Genomic DNA, 25,869 nt, shown 5'->3' on the forward strand with positions numbered 1-25,869 from the left:
CCTTGCAAACCATGTTCTCAAGGTCTTGGGGCGTTTCGTCCTCGGTTTCCTTAACGCCAAACACAATTAGGTTGTTCCGCCTGCTTCTATTCTCTAGGTCGTCTACTTTCATAAGTAGACTGTCGACAGTTTTTTCCAGTGATTCTACTTTAGAGGTGTAGTCAGTAAGCGTTGAGGAAATATCGTCTAGCTTCTTTTCGATAGCAGACAGTCTCGTGTTAGTAGAGCTTGTATTTTGTTTCAGCTGTTTAAGATCTTCCATTATTGTTTGCAGCATTTCCTGTGTCGAAGGACCTGGGTTTGGTTCTACGTCACCACACATAGCAAGCACGTCAACAAAACAATGATACATTGCTGTAAGGAGCGTAACTAACGGCCGTGGGCACGGCAGAAGCAGTAGGCACACATTGTCACTGCGGTAAGAGTAAACAGGCTGTTTGTCTCTTACCTGGACAAAAAACAGGAACGGATTTGTTAGCTGCATGGTTCCAACGCCTCCGCCGTGCCCACTGGTCGCGAACCGGGCAGAAGCTTCTCTTTTATGTGCTGTGACTGGTGACGTAGTCGATGGTGGCGTGCGATGCGCATGCAGTAGTGGTGTCCAGTTGCGCAGTCCTATCAGTTTGGTCTTCGCGATGCATTCCGATGAAGAAATCACGCCGGAAACACGATGGTCGGTCCAATTTCCAGTGCTGTCGTGGTACGCCCCCTTTGATGCGGGTTCCACGTTCACGAAAAACACGGCCTGGACAAAAAACAGGAACGGATTTGTTAGCCGCATGGTTCCAACGCCTCCGCCGTGCCCTAAAGAAGAGCCTAATCGCAAGAAAAAAGTTAGAAGCTCGAAACTTTTGATACTTGGATGGTTTGATATAGTCTAACATTAAAAAACTGATTTCGTTTACCGTTGTGATTGGCCAGCGGAGTAATACAGGACGCTGCGGACCGCGGCCCAGTGTTAGCAACTGCTGTTTTTTTTTTTAAGTTGTATCTTATTACAGAGAATTTGAGGAGGCCTGTGCACTACTCCCGTGAAGTCACGAAACGTGGCCCACAGTCGCTGCCACTTACGGCGGAGTTGAAGGAATCGCTGCTGGGATCACCTTAGAGCAATAAGCTTCCATTGATCCGACACTTTTTCTTCAATTACAACGCTGGAATGATGAACAGGCACTTTACGTGGCATTTGTTTAGAGGCATTGGCTGCAAACAGACGTCACCAACTCTATCGCGTTGAACTTTCTCGTATTTCTCAGTAAACATTTTTCTTTATGCATTACTTTAAATAAATTTACCCATGTTTTAAAATGATTCCCTCTTTATTTTTCTACCTAAAGTTTTATGGAGCTCAGCAATAGTGAAAAATGAAATATAATCGATTACCTTCACAGCTGCGTAAGCGCCGACTAAGCACTCCCGCAAAGGAGTGGGAACATAAAACAGGGTGAGAGAGAAAGGCAGTGTGGTTTCTGGCGTCGTTCTTTTTATCTTCATCCCCCTTTTATTTTATCCTCTTAACATTCCCCGGACGACTCCGAAGCAGTGTTTTGGGGGACGAGTGTATTTAAAAAATCATAATTATGTTCTATATGAATAATTTCGCTTTCAATGCAAATATATACACTTCCGCAGCCCACTTATTTACAACATAGCAAACGGAAGAATCTGCTTGCAAATATCTTCGTTGGCGGATTTAGGATTTTGACTAAGGTCGGCTCTGTTGTTTTCAATGCTCACAAGTTGATCCATCACCACTTTCTGTTTTGCTACAGTCGGAATGGAGGAACTGGTGCCCATTTAAGTTATCGGCGTGATTACAAAGTAAACTGTGATGCTAAGGTCAGCGTTTACTGCACCTGAATATTTTATGCACGCATGGTGCTTCGTCTTCTGTAATGTACAGTAAAATAAGGCGATCATTTTCTTCAATAGCGTGCTGCAGAATGTAGACTTCTTGCTTGCTACACGTTCCGTGAAGTCTTCTAGGTTTAGAAGCTTTTCTGCTTCCTGCTCTTTACGGAATACTTCAGCAGACTCTTTAAGCCCTTTCATCAAAGCAGCAGCCTCAAGACGCATGCGCTTCGAGTCGGGGTCATCCCTTGAGGTGCTTGGCTTATAAAGATCGCTTTGAGTATTATGGAAACTTTGAAGGGATTGCGCCTGTGCGAAAGCGGTGCAGTGGTGGTGTGCCCTGTAAGCTCGTCGATGTGGGAAGCCCGATGTCGGCCTCAATGAAGTGAAGTTCGCAAACCTAGAGTGGAGTTAAGTTTTTGTTTAACTAACAGCTGTAACTCGGCAAGGGAGTTACCTCTTGCAAGGCTGCATTCGCTCCTTGCAATTCTTACAAGCTTCTCGGTTTAAAGACACATTTTTTAATACAGCGCTTAGTTTATGTGCATCGTATTTTTCTAAGGTAAGTATTTGAAGAACTTTCGAACATCTTACCAATGAAATTCGCTCGTGGTGTCGCTCTAATCTATACATTCTGTGCTTCTTCATCCCGTGGAGACTTGAAAATCTGATTTTTGGGCCTCGATTTGTAATTGCCCCGGAAATCGGGCACGCAGCACTTGTTAGGCATATCAGGCGTGAGCGTAACCCACATTCCGTTCCAGTGAAGACATGTCCCCTCTGGGACTTCTGCACCTTCCTTGCCTCATTTGGAACACCCGCGCGCCGCTTCGTAGCTAGTACGTCATCTCGGCGGACACACAACCGCAAACGCAGAACGAGGCGTGGACTCCACATGCACGGTGTTGTGCCATATAGGTGGTCCCGCTGCGCTCGCCACCCGTTTCGTGACTGAGCGTTGCCAACTCTCTTAGCGGTAGCGAAGACTCCGAGTCAGGCGTCGGTGAGACTAAGAAAACGCTATACACTATGTACAGGACATAATATACTTCAACATCGGCACGGGGGCCGAGAGCTACACAACGCGACTGTTCTCGCACAGCGACGATGAGCGAGACACCAGCACGTCACACCATCCGACTCCACTCGTGAGCAGCACTCGACTCACGGTGGGTCGGTCACTCGGTCACACCGTCACACACCTCCAAGCTGCAGCGTTGGGGCTTTTATAGCCTGAGGAACGGTGGCCCCTCAGAACTGGCCAATCCAAAGGCAGCACTCGACGGCAGTCCGAAAGGACCAATCAGCGATCGCGCGGGCCAACCGCTTCAAATTTTGCCGCGCGCGGTGGCGTCCGGGAGAGAAGGAATCTGGCGCCTCGCTGTCTGACCTCTTGCGACAGGTCCAGGCGTGTTGCTTGCAGATGCTTCTCCTAGGACTCCGCTGCCGTACGGCGCAGCATCGTGGCTTGTCAGGGAGCGTTAGGGCGCGTGCCTTGCGGCGCAGCACCAGGGCTTGTCAAAAGGGACGCTCGCAGGAGAAAGTCAGCGGCCGGCAGAATTGGAATCCGGGCGGGTTTCCCGGCATGACAGCATCCCCGCCATCAGATAAGGCGCCGGGAAGACGAGCTGCTTCCACGTGGCTCGGATGCCAGGCGCGCATCTTCGTCAGGCTCTTCCAAGTTCACGTCCAGTCCAGGTAACTTCACGAGCACCAGGTCCCACTCGCAGGCCAGGAGCTCTGTTGACCTCGTTGTCGCCAAGGCACCTCGACCAGCTTCGCTGAGGTCGTTCCGATCCCCTTGCTTCTCGCCACTGGTCATGGTTGGTCGTTCTGCAGACTACAAAACCGACCGGCAAAAGGCAACACCCAACACAAGCAAGTGCCCTCTGTCTCCCATCAAACACCAGACGAAGCCATAATCCAAATTAACCTAAACTAAATTGATGTCCCCATTTATTCCCGCTGCAACAAGAGGCATGTGTACGATCTGGTACACAAGGTTCAAACAACCATTTTGCAAAGTATCAACACATCAAAATAGCAGGAGCACTTAATAATCAACAATAATAATGAAAATAAGATTGGTCCCCTTGAAATCACTTGGACCGAAAACACACTACTGAGGAAGCAAATGAGGTCATTCATTTTTGCCCCTTTCTTCCTTCGAACATGATAGTTTGCTGCAAAGCGAGAGAAGGTAAGTAACGAGGAGGTCACTGAAAGAAGCGAGGCCTAGAATGCACGACTTAGAGCATCGGCGTTCGCGTTCAACCTTCCCTTCTTATAGCGGACAACCAGATTGTGCTGCTGGAGGGTCATGCTCCACCTCAGGAAACGGCCGCTTTTAGACGACATGTTACTTAACCAGGTTAGAGGGCAATGGTCCGTTTCCACAACAAACTTAGAACCGGAGACATAACAAGCCAGCTTCTGAACTGCCCACACAAGGCAGGCGCACTCTTTTTCAGAGGTGCTGTATGCCTCTTCCCTACAGCTTAGTTTGCGACTCAAATACAAAATTGGTCGTTCATGACCACTAGCCTCTTCTTGGCATAGCACCGCTCCCATTCCGCGATCACTCGCGTCACATTGAATGATGAAACCTTTCGAAAAGTCTGGCGCCGTTAGAACCGGCTTATGGCTCAATGCTTGTTTCAACATTTGGAACGCATTTTCTTTCTTCGAGTCCCACGTCACCTTAACGGGCTCCGATTTTCGAAGCGCGTCTGTTAGCGGGCTGGCAAGGTCAGAGTAGTCTCTCACATAGTGTTGGTAATATCCAGCTAAACCTAAAAAAGCCCTTATATCCGTCTTAGTGGTTGGCCGGGGATAGTTTACAATAGCGGCTACCTTGATGTCGGAAGGTCTACGCCGGCCGCGCCCCACCACATGGCCCAAATAAGTCACCTCACCGCAACCTAGGTGACATTTAGCTGGTTTCACAGTGAGGCCTGCCTCTTTCAACCTGCACAATACAACTCGCAAGTGCTCGAGATGTTCTTCCCAAGTGTCCGAAAAGATGGCAACATCGTCGAGGTATGGCAATGCAAACTCGCCCAAACCATGAAGCACTCTGTCCATCAGGCTAGAGAAACAATACGGCGCGTTTTTAAGTCCGAAGCTCAGCATGAGTGGGCGGAAGGTTCCGAACGGGGAAACGAACGCGGCGCAACGGCTAGCCCGTTCCGTAAGGGGTACTTGCCAATAGCCTCGCACGAGGTCTAGCGTAGATATATAATTTGACTTCGACACCGTCTCCACTCTTTCTTCTAGGTTCGGTATCGGATATGTCTGATCTCGGGTGATCGCGTTCAGACGCCGATAATCGACGCATGGCCTCGGATCCTTTCCCGGAACCTGAACAAGTATCAGGGGCGATGTGTAGTCGCTCTCACTTGGCACTATAACCCCCAAATCACGCATGCGCTGAATCTCCTCAGCCATGATTTTTTTCTGCACGGGTGAACAACGATACGGTTTACTGCGGATCGGTTGCTCAGATGTTAGCTCGATGTCGTGCTCTAAGACCGTGGTCTTTCCGGGACGGTTCGAAAAAACCTCCTTAAACTCGGAAACTATTCCCTTTAAATCCTCCTTTTGGGTGGTACTTAGACGCGCGTCCAAAGTCAGCTGTTCCAACATTAGCTCTAAACCACAATCTTTCATGTCAGCTGTCGTCAGGATTTCCGCCCCTTCCTCATCGGCAGCATTTATCGTCATGCTTACAATCGCGTGACGCTGAATGTAGGGCTTCATCAAGTTGCTGTGATAAATTTTGTTGGGCCGTCTCCCTAATTTCACTTCGTAGTTGGTATCGGAAAGCTTCGATACAACCCTCGCGGGTCCTTCCCAGTGAACCTCGAGCTTGTTTTTCTTCGACGGACGCAGCAACATCACTTGACTACCCACTTCGAAGGTGCGTTTTTTTGCTGACTTGTCGTAATATCCCTTTGACAAGATTTGCGCCGCCTTCATGTGCCTCTCTACAATATCTTTTGTTTTCCCGAGCCTCTGAAGAAGGTCGAGGACGTAGGAGACTACATTTGCGTCGTCATCACTGCCTTCCCAACACTCTCGCAACATGCGCAGCGGAGTTCTAAGGCTTCGGCCATACACGAGCTCCGCGGGGCTAAAACCTGTGCTCTCATGGGGAGCAGACCTCAAGGCGAACATAGCGGCGGGAATGCAGGCCTCCCAGTCACAGTGACGCTCAAAGCACAGGGCTCTCAATATGCGCTTCAGCACCGAATGCATTCGCTCTACTGGATTAGACTGCGGGTGATGGATAGAACTGTGCACCACTTTAATGCCGCATCTTTCCAAAAAGGTAGAAGTTAGGCAGCTGGTGAAGACGCTGCCATTGTCGCACTGGATCTCAGAAGGGAACCCGACGCGTGCGAACATTGAGAGCAGAGCGTCCACGACCTGGGAAGAATTTAGCTCCTTAAGTGGTACCGCCTCCGGGAACTTGGTCGCGACGCACAGGGCCGTCAGAACATACCTACACCCGTTCGTTGATTCTGGCAAAGGACCTACAATATCAATTACCAGTCGCCGAAAAAGTTCTGCTATGACTGGCACTAACTTCATCGGCGCCTTCCACTTGTCAGTGGATTTGCCCACTCTCTGGCAGGTTTCGCAAGATCGCACGAATTGTTCGACATCCTTCCAACAATACGGCCAATAAAACTCCTGAGCCAATCTAGCCTTGGTCTTTTTTAAGCCAAGATGCCCTGCCCACGCATTTTCGTGCGCGAGTTCCAGTAACTGACAGCGATATTTTCGAGGGATCAAAATCTGCTCATATTTGCGTCCCTGCTTATCGGTGTAGCAGCGATACAATAAGCCAGATCTCTCGTAAAATGAAACCCTCTTTTTCTCCACTCCCAGTTTGACGCTCTTCATCAGATCGGCTATTGAGCAATCTTGCTGCTGCTCGCGAATGAGCGTTTCCTTTTCAACTGCGGCCAGCTCCTGCCAGCCGGCAGAAACCGGAGCGAGTATGGAGCCCGCGTCGCCTAACTGCGGCGTCGTGTCTAGATCGCGGCTAGCAGTGCACGTATCACTCTCAGTCTCGTCCAAACCACGCTCTCCCAAGCCAGTCTCCGAGCTCTGCATCTCCCGTGTCTGCCCGCCACTCAAGTTACCTTGATCGCTCCGCGTGCCGCACGGCTGTTCGTTCACCGACTCAAAGTCCAGTTCCCTCGACAGTTGGCGCGCTTTGGATCGCGTGAGGGCCATGTACGCCACGTCGGCAAAGAATGATTTGCCCTGATCCTTCAGCATCTGCTCCGAGCTATTTGAGAACAGGTAGGGAAAGTGCTCCGGAAGGGCGGCAGACACAGCGGCTTCTGTGTTAAGTTTTCCAAACTCTCCTTCAATGATGACCGCTGCGATCGGTAAGCAGACACTCTCATCCTCGGCCACTTGCCGTATCCAAGCGCATTCTCCTGTAAAGTCACTAGAGGAGACGAAAGAAAGACTATGGACGTCGGGTGGACGACGTCCATAGTTGCTGCCGAGTCCCGAAGTGCTCTGCACTTCTTGCCGTTTACTTTAATTTCCTGCATGTATGGCTCCAACAGTCGCATGTTTTTGTTTGTTTCCCGTATCGTTGCAAAAGCAACTTTCTCTTGGCAGTTCGCCGCGATGTGCCCTTGCTTTTTGCAGTTGTAGCAGATTAACGGCTTCCGTTTTTCAAAAGAACGCATCGCATCGTTTCGCTGCTTGGGACCATCGCTAGCATTCTGAGATGCATTCTGCCCTTCCTTCGCAGTTTCTTTGGTAAGGGACTCGTCTTTCCGAAACTCGCGACGCTTGATTTGCTTCCGTTCGTCGGGCTTCCTTGAAAACCCGTCTCTCTTATCTGCTTTTTCTACACGCACTGCCCTGCTGTGCAAGCTGCGGCGGAGGTAATACTCTCCAGCTAATTCTGCTGCCTTGTCTAGCTTAACCTCCTTTAGCCTATCTTGCAGCCAGAGCTTGACATCCTCATCAATGCAACGGTAGAACTGTTCTAACGCGATGCATTCGACGACTTTATCGCGGTCGTCGTAAACCTCTTCGCCTTTCAGCCATTCAACCAGGTCGGCTTTTAGACGAAACGCGAAGTCAACATGTGACTCCCTGCCCTTCTGTGCATACCGGAACCTCTGCCGGAAAGCTTCGGGCGACAGTTTGTACTTTCGCAATAGCGCCTCCTTCACATCACTGTAGCTCTCAAACGCCTCTTTCGATAAGCAAGTTATCACGTCAGATGCCTCCCCGGGAAGCAAGGCTAACAGATTCTGTGCCCAGAGGGATCGCTCAATGTCATTCCGTTCGCACACATGCTCAAATTTAACGAGGTATTTAGCCATATCCTCGCCGACTACAAAGGGCGGCAGTTGGTCGCGTATTTTTGGAGCGTTAGAGGGAACCGTCGTAGAAGCAAGACTGGGCGCTGGCGAGGTTTTTCGGAGCTCCAGCTCTTTCATTTTAACCTCGTGCTCTCTAAGCGCCTGGCGCTCTCGCATCTCCTCCTCGCGACGTTCATTTTCTCTCTTTTCCTCCCGTTCACGCCTTTCATTGATATCAGCCCAGGCCTCTTCGGCCTCCTCAGCCGTCACGTCCGCAGTCCTCATGACCTCAAGGATCGCTTTCTTTCTTTTTGTTGAGCCCAAATCAATGCCCAACTCCTCACAAATTTGGAGAAGTTCTTTAACCTTGTAACTCTCCATCGTTCACACTGCCTCTTGCTGTTTGCCCTTTTAGAAACTACTTGCCGTACACTACTATATCGCTACTAGTTAGGTACGCGCAAGAATTTCACACACTGCCTTGTTTACCCCTTCAGCATCCCTTGGTTTTCAAAACACTCTTCCTAGGCTTGAAACACACAAGGTTAACGCAATGCTACACCAATTCTTTCTCTAAGCTACTATAACCTGTGTTAGAGAAAGTCTGGCGTTTGAGGAAAACTTCAGGCACTCACCGCGCCGAGGTAGCTGATGTCGGTCGATCCCATAGCTGCCATCCAATGTTGTGCCATATAGGTGGTCCCGCTGCGCTCGCCACCCGTTTCGTGACTGAGCGTTGCCAACTCTCTTAGCGGTAGCGAAGACTCCGAGTCAGGCGTCGGTGAGACTAAGAAAACGCTTTATACACTATGTACAGGACATAATATACTTCAACATCGGCACGGGGGCCGAGAGCTACACAACGCGACTGTTCTCGCACAGCGACGATGAGCGAGACACCAGCACGTCACACCATCCGACTCCACTCGTGAGCAGCACTCGACTCACGGTGGGTCGGTCACTCGGTCACACCGTCACACACCTCCAAGCTGCAGCGTTGGGGCTTTTATAGCCTGAGGAACGGTGGCCCCTCAGAACTGGCCAATCCAAAGGCAGCACTCGACGGCAGTCCGAAAGGACCAATCAGCGATCGCGCGGGCCAACCGCTTCAAATTTTGCCGCGCGCGGTGGCGTCCGGGAGAGAAGGAATCTGGCGCCTCGCTGTCTGGCCTCTTGCGACAGGTCCAGGCGTGTTGCTTGCAGATGCTTCTCCTAGGACTCCGCTGCCGTACGGCGCAGCATCGTGGCTTGTCAGGGAGCGTTAGGGCGCGTGCCTTGCGGCGCAGCACCAGGGCTTGTCAAAAGGGACGCTCGCAGGAGAAAGTTAGCGGCCGGCAGAATTGGAATCCGGGCGGGTTTCCCGGCATGACAACGGTCAATGTTCAGAAGAAAAAAGTGCGTTTGAAAGCATGTCGCTGCATGCCAAGCTGTAAAGGGTGTCTTACGTTTTTCTGGAACTGATCACATTGTCGTCGCCGTCGTCCCCTCTCGGACTTCTGCACCTTCCTTGCCACATTTGGAACACCCGCGCGCCGCTTCGTAGCTTCGGGACGTGCTGCACGGAACTAATCTGTGAGCTTCTTTCGCGAACATAGCTCAAGAGGAGGAGAAGGAACAACCAGAAGGCCTAAGTTCTCCAGAGGGTGTTGTCCTAGGCCTGCATGACTTTTCCTGTCTTCAGACCCCTCGGGCCTTCTCTCCCGCGCGCAGGAAAACAAAAACAACCAAAGACGCAGTCACGTGGAGAGTGGCGTGCGAACGGGCGTACTATTAGTAAACATTTATTATGTACAGAAATGAAGGAAAGGTTCGAAGGTCTTAGGGGTGGTTGGAGTTCTTAGGTCGGGGCCGCTGTGGCCATCGCTGCCTCCCGGCTCTGACGAACCAGTTGGCGTCGGTCTTGAAGGTCGGAGCTGGACAGAGAGGCTGTTCATTTGTTGTTCGGAGGTGAGGTGGCTTGTGTCCGATGCTCCCCCATGTCACATGGTAGACTGTGGGCTGATTATCGCACCATAGGCAGGTGGGGCGGTATGGTTCTGGGAATATAATGTTGTATTTGTGTCGATTGGGGAAGGCCTGGAGTTGTCTCCAGTCTCTAGCTTCTTGTGCAGTCAGTTATTTGTGAGGTGGTGGTTGGAAACGACTCATGAGGCGTTGGTGGTGGAGTCTAGTGTTGTAGACTGTGGACATGGGTTGTATTAGTGAATGGTTGGATGAGATAGGTTTTGTGTAACCTCAAGCTAGGCCAAACGCGATCGCATTCCCTTCCAAGCATGAGTGTGCGGGGCTCCAAGTTATCTGTTTCTTGATGGATGTACTTGACTCGGGGTGGCCCGTGACTAGAGGGAGCAATTTTTTATGTATTCTGCCTGCAAAGAGGAGCCGACAAGCTACCTGTGAGTCGGTCGCGATGTCGTAGGATTGGCCGGTAGCATTTCCGTGCTGTATGGCCAGGGCTATCGCCGCCACTTCTGCCTCCAGTATCGTGCAGTTCTGGAGGAAAAGGCTTTCGAATTCTTGGTAGTTGGGTCCTACTACGATAGCTACCCTTTATGTTCCCTCACTCTAGAAAAAAAAAAGTGATCTTAGTCTTTTTGGAGTGTAAGTCACTTAGCTGACACCTTCTTTTGGGCTAAGGTTACGCTGTTTCTTGGAGACTTGACTATTTATGCTCTTGTAGACAGTTGAACTGTTACGCTTCTAATAGTAGAAACTTGCACTGACATAGCAACTCTATGCCAGCTAGGTATAACAGTCCCTCTTTCTAAGAGGGGTAAGTTCGTGCTTCAAGTTCAAGTTTCATGCTAGGATGGCATAAACACAGCCTAGCATGAAAGGTTCATGTTTGCACCTTAATCAGGTAAATTTATGCATTGTTTTGAAGTACAAAGTTGCTTTGTCAAAGCCCAAACTTATGCCCCCATAAAAAGAGCGAAGTTTGCATCCCTGTGGTGCAAGCTGCCATCTGTTTTTTTTTTCGTCTCATTGTGAACAAGGCAGCCGTAGCGGCGCCGAAACGTCTGTGCATCTTTTTAGTTTTTGTTCGGCATTCTTGGCGAGTGCCCGTTTTTGCATTTTATGGGTCATTGTATTGTGTATTGGTTTATGGGAGTTTTAACGTCCAAAAGCGACTCAGGCTATGAGGGACGCCGTAGTGAAGGGCTCCGGGAATTTCGTCCACCTGGGGATCTTTAACGTGCACTCACATCGCACAATTCAGGGCCTCTAGAATTTCCCCTCCATCGAAATTCGACCTCCGCGGCCAGGATCGAACCCGCGTCTTTCGGGTCAGCAGCCGAGTGCCATAACCACTGAGCCACCGTGGCGGTTTTATGGCGAAAGCTTATAATGGCTCATACTCGCGACATCACTCTGTCCGTCCGTCCATTACATCTGTAGTGAGTCATAACTAGTCATTACTAGTCACAAGTCATGACTAACTGGTCATTAATCGGCAAAAAAATCTTAAAATCTTGTGCACGGCGAGAATTGAACCACCTCCTTCCGTTCCATAGCCGAGCGTGCTAACCAATATGCTCCGCCGATTTCCTGCCATCGCTTATGCAGTTCTCCCTGTCTAGCGTAAGGACGCTCGACAGCGCCACAGGAAAGGTTTTCGCATCATCGCAATTTAGATCACCAAAGTGCCCCCTGAAAATTTTCGTATTGTATAATATTGTAGTGTCTATTTGCCGTGTTATTCCGTACGGCTGTATGGATTCTACAGATGCACTTGCTGTTTTTATGCGAAGCATACTACTTTAGCTACCACTTCAGCCCTTCACCGTGGTTATGCGCCTCCAAATCACGTGATACATGACGTCACACCACGTGACACGATGACGTCACAACAGTGGAGAAACGGGGGCCCATCTCGCGCCGTCGCTGTGGTTGTGCGCCTCCAAATCACGTGATACATGACGTCACACCACGTGACACGATGACGTCACGACAGTGGAGAAACGGGGGCCCACCTCGCGCCGTCGCTGTGGTTGTGCGCCTCCAAATCACGTGACACGATGACGCCACACCACGTGACACGATGACGTCACGACAGTGGAGAAACGGGGGCCCACCTCGCGCCGTGGCTGTAGTTGTGCGCCTCCAAATTACGCGACACGATGATGCTTCGCATTCTCCAGGCTTAACCAAGCTAAGCCTCAGCCATTTTTTTTTCTGTTTTATGTAGTATGGTGTTTTCTGAAGATGACGATCGCTTGTATTCATTTATGTATTTTTTCCTCTCATGCTTGGAGATACAAAATGTCCGCAGTATTTCATCAATAAATAAATAAATAAATAAATGAACAAATGAACAAATAAATAAATAAATAAATAAATAAATAAATAAATAAATAAATAAATAAATAAATATGCTATAATTCCTCTCGGCAGACGAGTTTGCGTCGAACTAAGAATTAATTCAACTAATTGTTATAAGTCAAGAGAAACCAGTAGCACTCTACCATTTCGTCCGGTGAAAAACTATCAGAGTCCTTAATTCAGTCAACTCTGAATTTTAGAGACGTCCTCGCAGTGCGTATTTACTAATGCTATAAAATGGCTGCGTTTAAATTGTATTTTTTGCTTACGGCTTAACGTCGGTCTGAACTATAGCTTGCCGTACGCTCGCATGAGAGATTAGGCGCCAGCCTTCATTTTTACTCCCTGCAAGTTACTATAGCGTGAATTGACATTCAGACTGACACTAAATTTTCCGTTTTGCAATGGGCATCGGGAATTTTAACTGCAGTACATTTTGCATATTTTTACTACCCTTTCTTACATTTCATTCACTCATCCTGATGCAGGACATTGATTTCCTTAGCCACAACTGCAGACAGCCCTGGACGCAGGCTTTATTGCAAGTAGCTGTTTCGAGGTGTCCTCTAATGTGTACACTTCGTTTCTTCTCAGGCAAACAAGCCATTCAGAGACCCCGAAAGAAGATTCCGAGGAGCACTTGGGGGCCTGTAGCCAGCGTCTCGATGCGGACTTTGCGCGAGAGAGTGAAGTTCAATACCTTCGTCGTTTGCTCGAAGACGCGGAGAAAAGGGTGGCCGACGAGAGAAAAGCTCGCGAAGAAGCCGAAGAGGCTGCGCAGGATGCGCTCACTGAAGTGAGCACTCTCTCTACCAGGCTACAGGAGGAAGCTACTCGGCGGAAGGAGCTTGAGGAACGGCTGTGAGAACTGATGCGAGGCGCCGCTGCAGCGCTGCAATGAAAGACGGGAACAGGTGTTGAATCACTGCAGCCACGAGTTTGAGCTGCCATGGCCGGTGTGGAGACACACATCGGATTGCACTAACTCAAAATGTCACTTTCACAAGGGGATGAAACTGACTACTACAGTGCATAGAAGCGACACATTGTTTGTGAGTGCAGCACTCGTCCAAGTGTGCGAGTGTTTCTTCTTAATGTGACTGTGTTAATTGCGCTGCGGTAATGCCTCAAGGCCAAGAGTTTTTTTTGCATAAGTCTTTCTTGTGCGTTTCTATCTACAGGGATGACTGTGGAACACGTCCTTTGCCATCACCCACAAAAACTGCTCGCGGAGAAGTTCGCGCGCACCAGCAGCGTCACAACGACGGGCAGGATAAACAGTGCTTTTGAATCGAGCTTACGTCACCGAGAAGGCTTTGACAGTAATACTGTTATCTCGGACAACTGTCCTCACTGAACGCCTTAGACAGTGCACCAAGAACTTTTGCGTGTACTAGTGCACAGCACGCCCTCCTTCCCTTCGTTTGTGCTCGCCTGGTTCACATTCCCTGCGGGGGGTGCCCTTGGACTGAAGCAGAAAACCCGAGCAGAAGCCACGAAGAAAGTTGGGCCGTCCATGTGACAAGTAGCTTTAAATGCGGTGCACTTAAATGTAGGTTCGTTTGCCAGTGGGAGCAATGGTCTTCTGCGTTCTGTTTTCTGCCCAGTTACTTCATCACTTAAATGACCGCTCAGTTACATCTCTTCTTCACCCATCAAGTAACATAATTCCCAAAGTTTTCCCTCATCCTTCTCTCTCTCCTCATCTCATCGAGACTGCTATCCAGGAGCGACAAATCTTTTGTTGAAAAACCACACTGATGTCCCAGGAAGTAAAGTTCAAAAAATGCACTGTGCATATTGAAGTGGCCTCCTCAATTTATATTTGTTTGATTGTTCGTCGAACGTATAGAACAGTGGACACTTTTCACGAAGTTGCAGTCTGCATGTGCAATGGCTTCACTAGGGTGTAGGGCATCCGGTGCGGTAGCCCTGCACGTAACCCCCCCCCCCCCCCCCCCCCCCCCCTGCCCCATGTCCTGATCGCCCCACCTCTCTACGGAGCTCGCTCTCTACCCTACGAGGTATTTCAATTAAGCGCCACGTGAAAAAATCTACTTCAAAATATTGCCACGTGAAGGTGGTTTATACCCAGTGTTTTTAATTCAATACAGCTTTTTTTGAGATATAGCTTTGTTTGTAGGGAAGTAGTAGTAGTGGTTTATTATTGCAAAAATATGAAAAGGAAGAGGTAGAGCATCCGCCTTACGTGGAAGAGGACCGAGGTTCGAATCCCGGTGCCCCGCAATTCTCCACTGGGTTAAAAAAATTGGCGGGGGCTTAGCTTTGGTTAAGCCTGGTAGGTTGCGAAAGAAGGTTTTTTATACTGCATACGCAGCGCCTCTAGTGGGAAGAGCGCGGCGCGCCGTGGCAAGCGGCCGCCGTTACCCAACGAGCCGAGTTCGTAGCTCGTCTATCACTCCTGGTATGACGTCACGCTATAGCGTCACTAGCGCCTGTACGTAATTTCCTTTCCTCTAATTCATTTTAAGGCGAAAGCCTTCAATGGCTCATGCTGGCGGTGTCCGTCCGTGCTCGCGGTGTCCGTCCTTGCGCTAGAATCGTGCCAACTGTGGCCACTCCTCCGCGCAGCGGCGCAACCTCCTGCGTAATTTCCTTTGCTCTAATTCATTTTCTTCACTACGGGCCCTCTTTGTGTTCCTTCTTTCACTCCCACTTACTCCCTTCCTCTGCAAACGGATGACGGGTGTCCACCGAGAGATGCGAGACAGTTACTGCGTAATTTCTTTTCCTCAAATAGAATTTTCATTTTCTTCACTACGGCTCCTCTTCGTCTTTCTTCTTTCACTCCCACTGCCTCCCTTCGTGTACGGTGCGGTTCAGGTGTCCACCGCGACGGTTGCTACGTCAGAGGTCATTCTAAAGATCAAACGTGGCTACCGGCCGCCGTTACGCGAAAGGCTGTTAGTGAGCGTAGTATTGATTTCGCAATAAAAAAACTCAGCGTGTCGATGAGGTCGCACAACCGGGCCTGTGGTGCGACCCGACCTCGGTGACCAGAACCACTACGTGTTCCGTCACCGGAGCAGGATTTGTCTACCCTGGTGTAGCACTTGGTCACAACTTTCTTTGAACAAACTAATTAACCCTCAATTAGCCCTCAGTCCCCAGCGGCTGCGGAGCAACTTGCCAAAACGGCGGCCAGACCTGAGCGCAGAGAAGGGTGGTAAAAATATCTGGCTCCGGATAAGCCGACATCGGAAATTGAACCGGGCAACGTTTAAAGCAAGAACATTATCCAGTGAGGCTAGCCTAGCAGTGCTTTTGAAGAACAAGCGGGTATTAAATGGGATGTCATAGGGCGTAGTGAGGTTAGGAGGACTGTTGAGGCGTATACAGTACTAAATGGCGGGCACGTACTGTGCTATCGTGGATTAGCGGACAGACGAGAGTAGTTCTATAGACCTTTGCAATAAGGGCTCCCTGGGAGCTGCCATATTGTTCACTGGACTGTCGTGAGCACCTCGCGCTAGCACGGTGGAAGCGGCGGTGGAACCAGTTTCCGACAATACAAAGAGGAGGCTTTTCGACAACTCCCTCGCCCGATAAAAAGGACTATAGTATTAACGAGAGCGTGCCAGCTATTGTAATTAAGCTTAATAGGAGGTACAAGCTGAAGGTGGTGCAGGCCTACGCGCTAACATCCAGCCATGACGACCATATCGTTGAAACCTTGTATGAAGACGTGGAATATCGGCAGTGAACAAAGTAAAATCACACTATACTGTGCTTATTGGCGATTTCAATGCGAAGGTAGGCAAGAAGCAGGCCGGAGACCAGGCGGTAGGCGGCTATGGCATAGGCTGCAGGAATAGCAGGGGGCGTTATTAGTATAGTTAGCAGAGAGAAATATTTTATGAATAATGAATACCTTCTTCCGCAGAGTAGAGAGCAGGAAAACGGACGTAGAAGAGCCCCAATGGGAAGACTGAAAATGAGATAGACTTCAAACGATTCGCTTACACTCGTATCGTTCAGGATGTGGAGGTCATCGAAAAGGTGCGTTGTAGCGACCACAGAATGGTAAGGTCTCGAATTAGCTTAGACTTGAAGAGGGAACAGAAGGAGCTAGTGAAGCGGAAGTCCATTCACAAGTTAACGGAAAGAGGGAAAGTAGAGGAATTCAGGATATTTGTGCAGAACAGTTATTCGGCTCTAATTGAGGAAGACGATCTTAATGTTCAAACAATGAACAATAACCTCCCGGCTGTCATTACGGAGTGCACCACAGAAGTAGCCGGTAGGATGGTCCGAGAGCATACCGGCAAGCTATCTCAGGAGACAAAAATCTGATTAAGAAACGCCGAAGCATGAAAGCATCTAAGTTACGAACAGAATAGAACTTGTTGAGTTATCAAAGTGCATGGTAGCCGACATAAGGAAGTTTAACAGAGAAAATCGAGCATGCTTTAAAGAATTGACGTAGACTAAAAGCAGCGAAGAAAAATCTAAGTATACGTAAAAACCAGATGCATGCGCTAAGAGACAAAGAGGGAAATTTCATGAGCAATATGAATAAGATAGTTTAAGTAGCCGGAGAGCTTCGCCCAAACCTACACAGTAGCCAAACTAATCAGAACGTTAATAAGAGATGCAGTAGAGCACATCAATGGGACATCCCGACAGAAACAAAAGAGGAACAAAGAAAGCCTTAGGAGCAATGCAAAGGGGGAAAGTAGCTGGGGAGGAACAGGTAACAGCAGATATCTATTTTCAACGCTAGTGCAGAAACACTTGGTATGATTTACCTACTGCCTATATAGATTTGAATCCTTGAATATCGCGAAATTCTCAAAGTGCTGCAGCTGCCCTTTAAGGATATCGGAGTGGATTCCAAGGGGAGGAAAGCGAAGCAGGGGCGGCAGAAAGTCAAGTGGGCGAATGAGATTAAGAAGCTTGCGGGGGTACTGTGGCCGCAGCTGGCAACGGACAGGGCTAACTTTAGAGACATGCGAGAGTTCTTTACCCTGCAGTGGGCGTAGTCAAGCTGATGATGATGATGGGTGTGGCAAAAAAAAATTTCAGAGGGCTCTTAAGGCTGCTTACGTGCTGTGAAGGGAAAATCATTAGAGCTTCATCGTGGGTGTTCGACCTGGACGCAGGTTGCCAAACACTGGGAAATGAAACGAAGACGCGCTTCCGTACGCTGATTCTACAATTGGAAGCTTAATTCCATAAAGGTCCGAGTGAAACGCCCGGACACTCGGTTCAGATACCTCTCGCGAGCTGGCTTCTAACCTGGCTAAGAAACGTATGCAATATAGAACGAGAAACCGTATGACACCACCCGCAATGGTGTACGACAAACAGTTGCGTCGCAATTTTAATATTAAAATTGGTTTTTTAGGAAAGAAAATGGCTCTGTGACTGTCTCACGTCTCAACCGCGCCTTAAGGGAAGTGGTAAAACCTGGGGAGGCATACAATTGAAGACGCATATGCCGTCGGTTGGAATCCCTGTCGCAAGCTAACCTCCAACTGGACTAGCACATGTAAGCTAAATGCAAAGGGAAATCGTGTGACACAACACGGAACGCTATGCCACAGATGGTAGCGTCACAGTCTTGGTTGCGTCACTGCATACCACTGCGTTCCTCTTTACTTTGACAGCGTCCTGGTTTGCGTTGTATTTATGTTCGCATTTTTCTCCCTTTGAATGATGAAGGAACCTATTAACAACGAAAACCGCACTCCAATCTTGAGACGCATATTTCTGACACACTGGTAAAGTTGGCTCACTTGCACTATGATCACTGCTGCGGCACGGCACCCTTTACAGGAATAAAGAGAATGCGAAAATTGGGCGTTACATGCTGTTGGGACTGGGCATCCCAGCCAGGAAACGGTCGAGGCGACGGTGAGGCAAATGACTTTTATGTACAGTATGTACAAGGGCTTTTACATGATACAAGGGTCAAGAGCACCACGGGCTAGCACAAAGAAGAAGGGCGGCCCCGGCGGCGAGCGTAGCTCCGGCGTGATGGCTCTTCTGCTGCCCGTCTGCTGCGCGGGTTCAGCGCGGCTCCGCTTTTATAGCCGCCCGTGTCCGTTACGGCAGCCAGCAGTTCAAATCCTCCAATCAGGCCAGGGCACTGGCTACCGTTCAAATTGGAAGAATGGCCGAGAGGCGACGGCCGACGAGCGTCGGAGGAGTTCGCACCGACGGAGAGGAGGGAAGGAGGAAGGGTCCGTGTCGGCGCCGGCGTGGCGGGATGAGTCACGCTGCACGTCGCGACATGTCCGAGAGAGTCTGGGCCTGCTTTGAGCGACGGCGAGCGCGCAGCGCTAGTTTCCAGAGAGGCCAGCCAGCGAAATGTGGGCGCCGGCACTACAATGCTCAGCCAAAATGTTTGCCGCCCCCAACACAAGTCTTCGGCATTTTACTCAACACGCCCACATTCTTGTGCTCTCGTCTGTCAGCTCGGGGGCCCCTTGGCAACGCTGATTTTGTGAGGTGGGTGAATGGGACAGCTTTCGGTTACGACGTACTAGAGGGATTGCATATCGCACATCATCGGTGATATGACTGTTGATAACGTCGAAATCTGGCAAATTCGACGTCGAAAAACTGCCCTCAAATAAATGTCCGTAAACGCACATTCGAAAGGAACGTCAAGTCATGGTTTATTCCGAGAGCAGAGGAGCGCGAGATTACTGAGACATTACCTTCAGCGTACAGCCCTTTGCCCACCATCTTGACCGTGTGAGAAGTGCTCGAATCCCCATTTCAGGGCCTTGGAGAGCAGTTATTCGCAACTACAGCAAACAAGACACAGATTCCCTCATCTTTGTTAATGTTTTGTTTGCCCCGCAGCTGACCTTTGTGCCGTAAAGTTGTACTTCCCTCACGTGCCCCAATTATTCGAGCGCGTCAAGTGCTTCCCTGTGAAAGTGAGGCTTCCCTGGGAATAGCTGCTAACTGAGGACAGTGAAGAGCCAATTCCTAATTTTTATCGCTCTTTTGTTTCTGCTTTAGCCGTCAATTTAGCCGCAAAGAGCGCTCATGCCGTGCTGAAACCGAGATATCTACCTTTAAGTGCCCAAATGGGTCCCGCTCTTCGATTGGCGCCTCGAGTCAGCTCTGAGGCTTCTGTTGGCAAAGAGGCCTCGCAAGAAGAAATTTATAAAGCTCTTGTGAATTTTCTTAGGTATTTGTGCAGTGCGCGATATCGGTGAAGAACTCGAACAAGCGTGGATTCTCAGCACCTTGCAAATGGCCAAATCACTACCGGCACACGACCTCTTGTTTCTTACCTCTTGTCTTGCGAGTTATAAAAAAAACTTCCCTGCGAATAAATTCTTTATTGAGGACTTTGAGGAACCAGTTCTTAATAATCATTATCATTAAGTTTCCGCTTTAGGCGCCAATTGTGCCGGAAATTGCGGCCGCGCCGCGCTCAATCCGAGATATCTACCTTGGCATACCCAAATAGGTCGCGCGCTTCGGTGGTGCCTTGAGTGAGTTCTGAGGCTTCTGTCCGCAAAAAGGCCTAGCATGGAGAAATGTATAACGCCCTTGCAAATTTCCAACGGTGTTTCCAGTGGCAGATGGTGATGCGGGAAAATTCGCTTGTCGTGGCGAAAACAGGCAGGCACAGGCAGGCACAGGCAGGCACAGGCAGGCACAGGCAGGCAGGCGGACGCAAAATTATTATCCTCCCCTTTGTATCGGGGTGGTGACAAATCTCTACCTATTAATTCCTAGCGTCCTCAAGATCTTCAGATTAACTGGCAATTATCTCCCCATTTCAAAATTTGCTTGACCTCCTCAATCTGGCCGCCTCTTACTTGTTTCTACATTTTGAAAATTGTGCAACTCCTGGTTATCCGGAAACTCTATTGCTTCGCGGATTCCTTCAGCCGCATCGAGTACGGTGGGTTGGAGGGTCTTACACTGGATAAAAATATGTTCTATCGTTTTCCAGTCTTGAAAGCAGCAACAGCAACCGCCATCCGTTGCGTCAAATTTTTGCCCGTGTCACTTCGTCCTCAAGCACCCAGCCCTGGCCTACTCCCTTTGGAATTGTAAAAAGTTTTCCATTTTAATCTTAGATTTAGCCGTCCTATAGAACTCCAACGTCGGCTTATTCACCATTTTCTTTTGCCAGTGAGTATTTTCTGAGGGTCGTACTTTCTGCTTCAAGGAGGTCTTACTATCGATTTGACATTTGTATTTATTAGCGAGCTTTCGCTTCCATATAGTATCGATACTGCACCAGTATAAGAACCTGAAAATTTTTGCTGCCCATCGCTTCTAATTCATATGCTTCAACTGTTCTTAATACTGCACCTTACTTTTTGCCTCACGCGCTTCGAATATTCACCACCCCATATCACCTTGAACTGCTTCATTAGTAGTGTTTCCATGTGCCCCAACGCAAGCCTACCGACTGGTGGTGGTGGTGAAAACTTTTAATTACTGAAATAGATAGGCACGCGCCCTATCTGGTCAGCTGACTCGTACATCTGTATATATATTCATCATGAACTGTGAATAAAGGGTTGGTCGAAGTACGTGGCGGGGGCTTGACGTGGTGGTGCTCCGGCTGCTCCGGCGCAGTCGGGCCGGGCAGTTCCCCAACGGTAAGGGATACAACAGTTGGCGACGAGTGGTGAAGTAACCGAACGCGGAAGCAATGAGCCTGCATCAACCGCCCGAGTTCCTGCCGACGCCCGGGAAGCCCGCCATTCCTTGTACGCAGTGGCACCGCCTTTTCAAGAACTATCTCCTGGCGTCCGGGAGCGACGCTCACCCACCTGCGCGCCGTAAAGCTTTGCTGCTGCACTGTTTGGGTGTGGAAGGCCAACGCTTGTACTACGCGTTGCCCGAGGAGAAATCGTCGACGCCGCCTACAGAAGGAAAGGAAGGAAGCGGTACGAGCGACGAGTACGATGCAGCTGTGGCTGCGTTGGACGCTTACTTCACTTCTGAAACGAACGTCGTCGTGGAGCGGCATCGGTTCGGACAACGCACCCAACTGCCCGGGGAGACTGCAACAGCGTTCGTCACGGCGTTGCGTGAGCTGGCATTAAGTTGCGACTTCGGTAAGCAGGCTGACGATTTTATTCGTGACCAACTTGTAGCGAAAACGTGCAACCCTGTTCTTCGGGAACGCTTACTGCTTGAAGGCACTTCGCTCACTCTTGAACGTGCACTGGCTGTTGCAAACAGTATCGAAGAAGCCACGAAATACTCACTTGAGCTGCAGTCATCGGCTGCGAGCGTTCAAAAGGTCGAAAAACATCGGATGCCATGCCGCTCAGAAACGCAGTTACCGCGTTCGCAGCAGCCGAACCGACTGTCCTCTGCTTTATTTCAAGTGCCGAATTTGTGTTAGATCCCAAGCACACTACAGCGTTTGCAAACGTCAAGGCCGGCACCATTGCGTCTTTCCAGAATCCCCAAATAACTTCGTATTGGCTATATCCCCAGAGCGCTCCTCTTCATGACAGCTGAGTTGCTGCTTTCTTTATAACTTGCTCCCTTTGGTCTCGCACGTAGTCTCTGCCATCTTTATCCCTATACCAAGATACTTGTACGCTTCAGGCTCATCATTATAAACCATGATGCCCTATTTTTCAGCGCTAAATCTTAGTCCTAGAGCCTCCGCCTCTTTTCCGCCAATGTCTGCGAAGTCTTGCAGGCCTCTCGTGCCGTCTGCTAGAGGAACGATGTCATCGGCGTATATCAATCGCGGTATGCGGCTTGTATCACGTTGACCCCTCCGCCGCCATGACACAGTAAAGCCTAATTCGCTCGTTTCTTCCTTCCGTTAAATCTCCCTTATGTAGAGCATAAATAGGAGTGGCGATAAAGGAGAACCTTGCCTAAGTACCTTCTTCACCTCAACTCTTTCTGCACCTCCCATTTTCTGCCAGTTCAAAGCTACGTTGTTATCATATTGTTTCACAATCTACACCCTCTTTTTCCAAAACTTGCCATAACAGGGCGTGGTTTACATTGTCGCAAGCCCCCTTTGATGACTAAAAACGCCATTCACAGTAGTCGTTCTTCACTTTCAGCCATTTCGATGCATTGGGTGACTGCGAACAAGCCCACATGGTTTGGCGCCATCTGTCCGCGTTCAAAAGAAGCAGTAAGAGCCTCAAAATTAAGATCTGGTCAGGCGATCGGGTGGAATGTCAGCACCTAAATATAATCTTACGCCGTGAGTTCAACTGACTGCAAAATCTGGCGAAACGATAGCTTTTACTGAGTTTTAGAAAATTATAAAAGCCAAAATTGTCTCACTTTTTTTAAATTGATGGAGCTGTCAAGCTGCCACAGGGAAAACGGACCTGAAATAGGGAAATTTTTTATCTTACTGAGAGAATTTTCGGTTTCGGCACGGAGCGCTTCTGTCCATGACCCAGATACACCCCGCAAAACTGCACTTGCGCGCATGGAGCATTATGAGGAACGCCCACCTCACGTTCCAGCCGAATAACATTCTCGCTGTCAAGCAGGTAAATACGCCAGTCCTCATTTTCACATACGACGACATACGTCGTTGACTTCCGAGAGATGATGACTACAATGGAGTATCTTTATGGTGTAAGGATCTCGAAAAAAGTCTGATATGCTACTATCAATATAAAATTTGCCACAGATTAATTAATTGTTCGTTTCTCCAGCGCCCGAAGACATTGTTGCAGGGGAAAAACAGGAATACATACAGCTGAGTTTGAAATAGAATGGTGTCAATATTTTTGAGCCTGGACAGGCCAAACCGCTGTTTCTGCCACTTCCTTCCTTGCGGAGATTGTGGTTGCCTCGAAGTCCTAAGAGCTTTCCGATGATTCAGTGATCCCGCGGCACGTTGCATGTACTGTCTAGGCTACATCTTAGAACACTTGGTTCATGTTGCACCGGTAAAAACAACTTGAGCAGAGTGGCACACAGAGGCGAGCTTCTGTGAGCCACTCGCTTTGTTTTCCTTCAAAATTGAGCCAATCAGTGGTACGCCGGTGCCCGCGAAGTTGTTTGCCCGCAAGCACCGGCTGCATTTGGCGAAGCCACCTTTTTCCCTTGCGGCCATAGTTACACATTTCCAAATGAAAATGACAGCCACAACAAAAAGGAGATGAACATGCAGCCGGGACCACGCGCTCCGCTCGGAACTTGCTCCGCGCTTCGCGCTCCCCCGGACTGTCATAATTTAGGAAGGATATAGAAGCGCAAAAGTACGAACACGGACGAAGGGAGGGAACAGGTCGCTTGTCCCTCTGACGTCCCGTTCCCTTACTAGGCCCGTGTTCGTATATTTGCTCTCCTATGTTGTTCCTACATATGCACCAACACGACCACCTACAAGTACTTTTCGTAATTTACACCCCCAAAGCTGCGGCGTCCGTGTGCGGATTCCGCTTTGAGAGAAGAACGCATCCCTCACAGTCATAGAAATCGCACATCTTGCAGTCATAGAGCATACAAGTGAAAGGAAATAAGGTGCTCGTTATGGCATACATGACGGAAGCGAAGATCCACCGAAACTAAAGGGCATAGGGGGTGCCCTTTTTTATTTTGTAATTTTATATCAATGGGAGATTAATAAAAGCGGGAGAAAAAACAACCATATGCCACCGGCAGGGTCCGAACCCACAACCTCCGAATTTCGCGTCCGGCGCTCTATCAACTGAGCTACGACGACGGCTGTCCAATGTGCTGCTTTCGGGGGTAATTATGAGTAGTGTAAGCGAACATTGAGAGTGTTCACAAGGGCCACCCTCGTCCATAGCGGCGGACGTAGTACGTCCTGTCTTACCGCGAGTGCATCAGAGGGTTGTCACACAGCTTCTGCCATCACCGTTCGACCACGTTCTTGGCACTGCGCAGCTGGTCGCGTCCGTTGCGATGGTTGGAGCGATCGCGACCGAGGCGAGCGCACGACATCGTTTCTGCTACGTATCAGTTACCGATTTTGATCGCGGTTCGTGTGTGCATGTACTGTGCTTGAAAACTGCCGTGAGTGCAACGTGACACAATCTTGGCGTCACGGCCGTCGGACTGTTTTCTGTCGCGACAACAGCAGCGTCGCCAGCCTTCTGCGTCTTGTGTGATGATGGGTGCTCGGGTTACGACCGTGTGCCAGAGGCACAGGTAACCTGGATGAAAACATCGTGCGCAGTGCGAATGTCACTTTGGAAGCGTCATCGGTGTATGCGTGCGTGCGTGCGTGCGTGTGTGTGTGTGTGTGTGTGTGTGTGTGTGTGTGTGTGTGTGTGTGTGTGTGTGTGTGTGTGTGCGTGTGCGTGTGTGTGTGTGTGTGTGTGTGTGTGTGTGTGTGCGTGCGTGCGTGCGTGCGCGCGTGTGTGTGTGTGTGTCTGTGCGCGCGCGCGCACTAAATAATATCTGTGTTACGAAGAACTGGTGCCTCAAAACAACTTCCTCTGTATGATGGTGAGAAGCGCCAGAGGAGTAAGTTTCGGTTTGGGTTGTAGCATGGTATCACCAGACGAACTCGAAATACTTTCCAGAATCATCGCCACAATTTCGTTACGTCTGTCTCACAGTGTGCAATGCCCTAATGTGTGCCAACTCACATGCCTCTATTTCATGAGTATATCACTTGATGTGATGCCACGTACTTTTGCTTCTCAAAGTAAGTAGCCACTCGCGCCACTATGATATGGACACTTTGGTTCCCAATCAAAATTGTCGGCAGAGCAAGTTACTCATATTGAGTCATAACTAAAAACAAAATAAAATTTTGAGAAATATGAAGGGCATAGACCAAACCCAAAAAGAAAAAGAAGAAAAAGCACTAAGCCAAGAAGAACAATGCATCTTTTGCGGAGGAGTGGCTGACATGGATCACATCATCTTAAAATGCGAAAAAGCTCCAGGAAAAATCAAGTATGAAGATGTTCGAGTACGGAATGAAGCATTAAGGAGCCCAGATTCTAGGGTGCAAAAGGAACTGACCCAACTGGCAGCTGCAGCGTCAAGTAAATAAACCCGCTACTCCTCTCCCGGAGGCCTGCGTGCCGTGCCGGAGAGGGTAGGTAGGGGGGCCGGTTGAAACAATAAAGTTATTCTGAATCTGAAGCCCTTCCGATAATTTTTTTTTTTTTGCATAGCGGTGTTAAATCAGTATTCGGCAAATGCTGATCTACACGCTGTGGATCTCCAAATTGAAGCGTTATCTTGGTTTCCGCTGTCATCAGAGAAATGCAGTGATAAGCACATCATGGGCCATGACATCTACCACTTAGCTACTAAACTGCTCCAATTCAATCAGCTACTCGCCCTGTCTCTGTCGTTGGTGGTGTTGCTAGCAGTTCCTTTGGATTGGGAGATCAAAGGCACAAAATTGGATTTAGTGATTTTTTAT

General features: G+C 49.3%; 2 protein-coding genes across 2 annotated transcripts in view; both read left to right on the forward strand.

Annotated features, from left to right (window-relative positions):
* LOC149350739 (uncharacterized) overlaps positions 1–14,180 on the forward strand; it is a 37,491-nt gene extending 23,311 nt beyond the window's left edge. Inside the window, exon 8 of the mRNA XM_089575561.1 lies at positions 13,110–14,180. Coding sequence (XP_089431687.1) covers positions 13,110–13,380 — 271 coding nt within the window. The 3' untranslated portion in view covers positions 13,381–14,180. The remainder of the gene's footprint in view (positions 1–13,109) is intronic.
* Positions 14,181–20,815: 6,635 nt separating this feature from the next.
* On the forward strand, positions 20,816–21,873 carry LOC149350740 (uncharacterized). Its single transcript, XM_089575563.1, has one exon. The coding sequence runs from the start codon at positions 21,172–21,174 to the stop codon at positions 21,871–21,873; it is 702 nt and encodes a 233-aa protein (XP_089431689.1). The 5' UTR covers positions 20,816–21,171.
* The last annotated feature ends 3,996 nt before the right edge of the window (positions 21,874–25,869 follow it).

Source organism: Amblyomma mixtum, chromosome 3, assembly GCF_055824585.1.
Source record: "Amblyomma mixtum isolate Tamu chromosome 3, ASM5582458v1, whole genome shotgun sequence".
In the NCBI taxonomy this organism is placed as follows: domain Eukaryota; kingdom Metazoa; phylum Arthropoda; class Arachnida; order Ixodida; family Ixodidae; genus Amblyomma; species Amblyomma mixtum.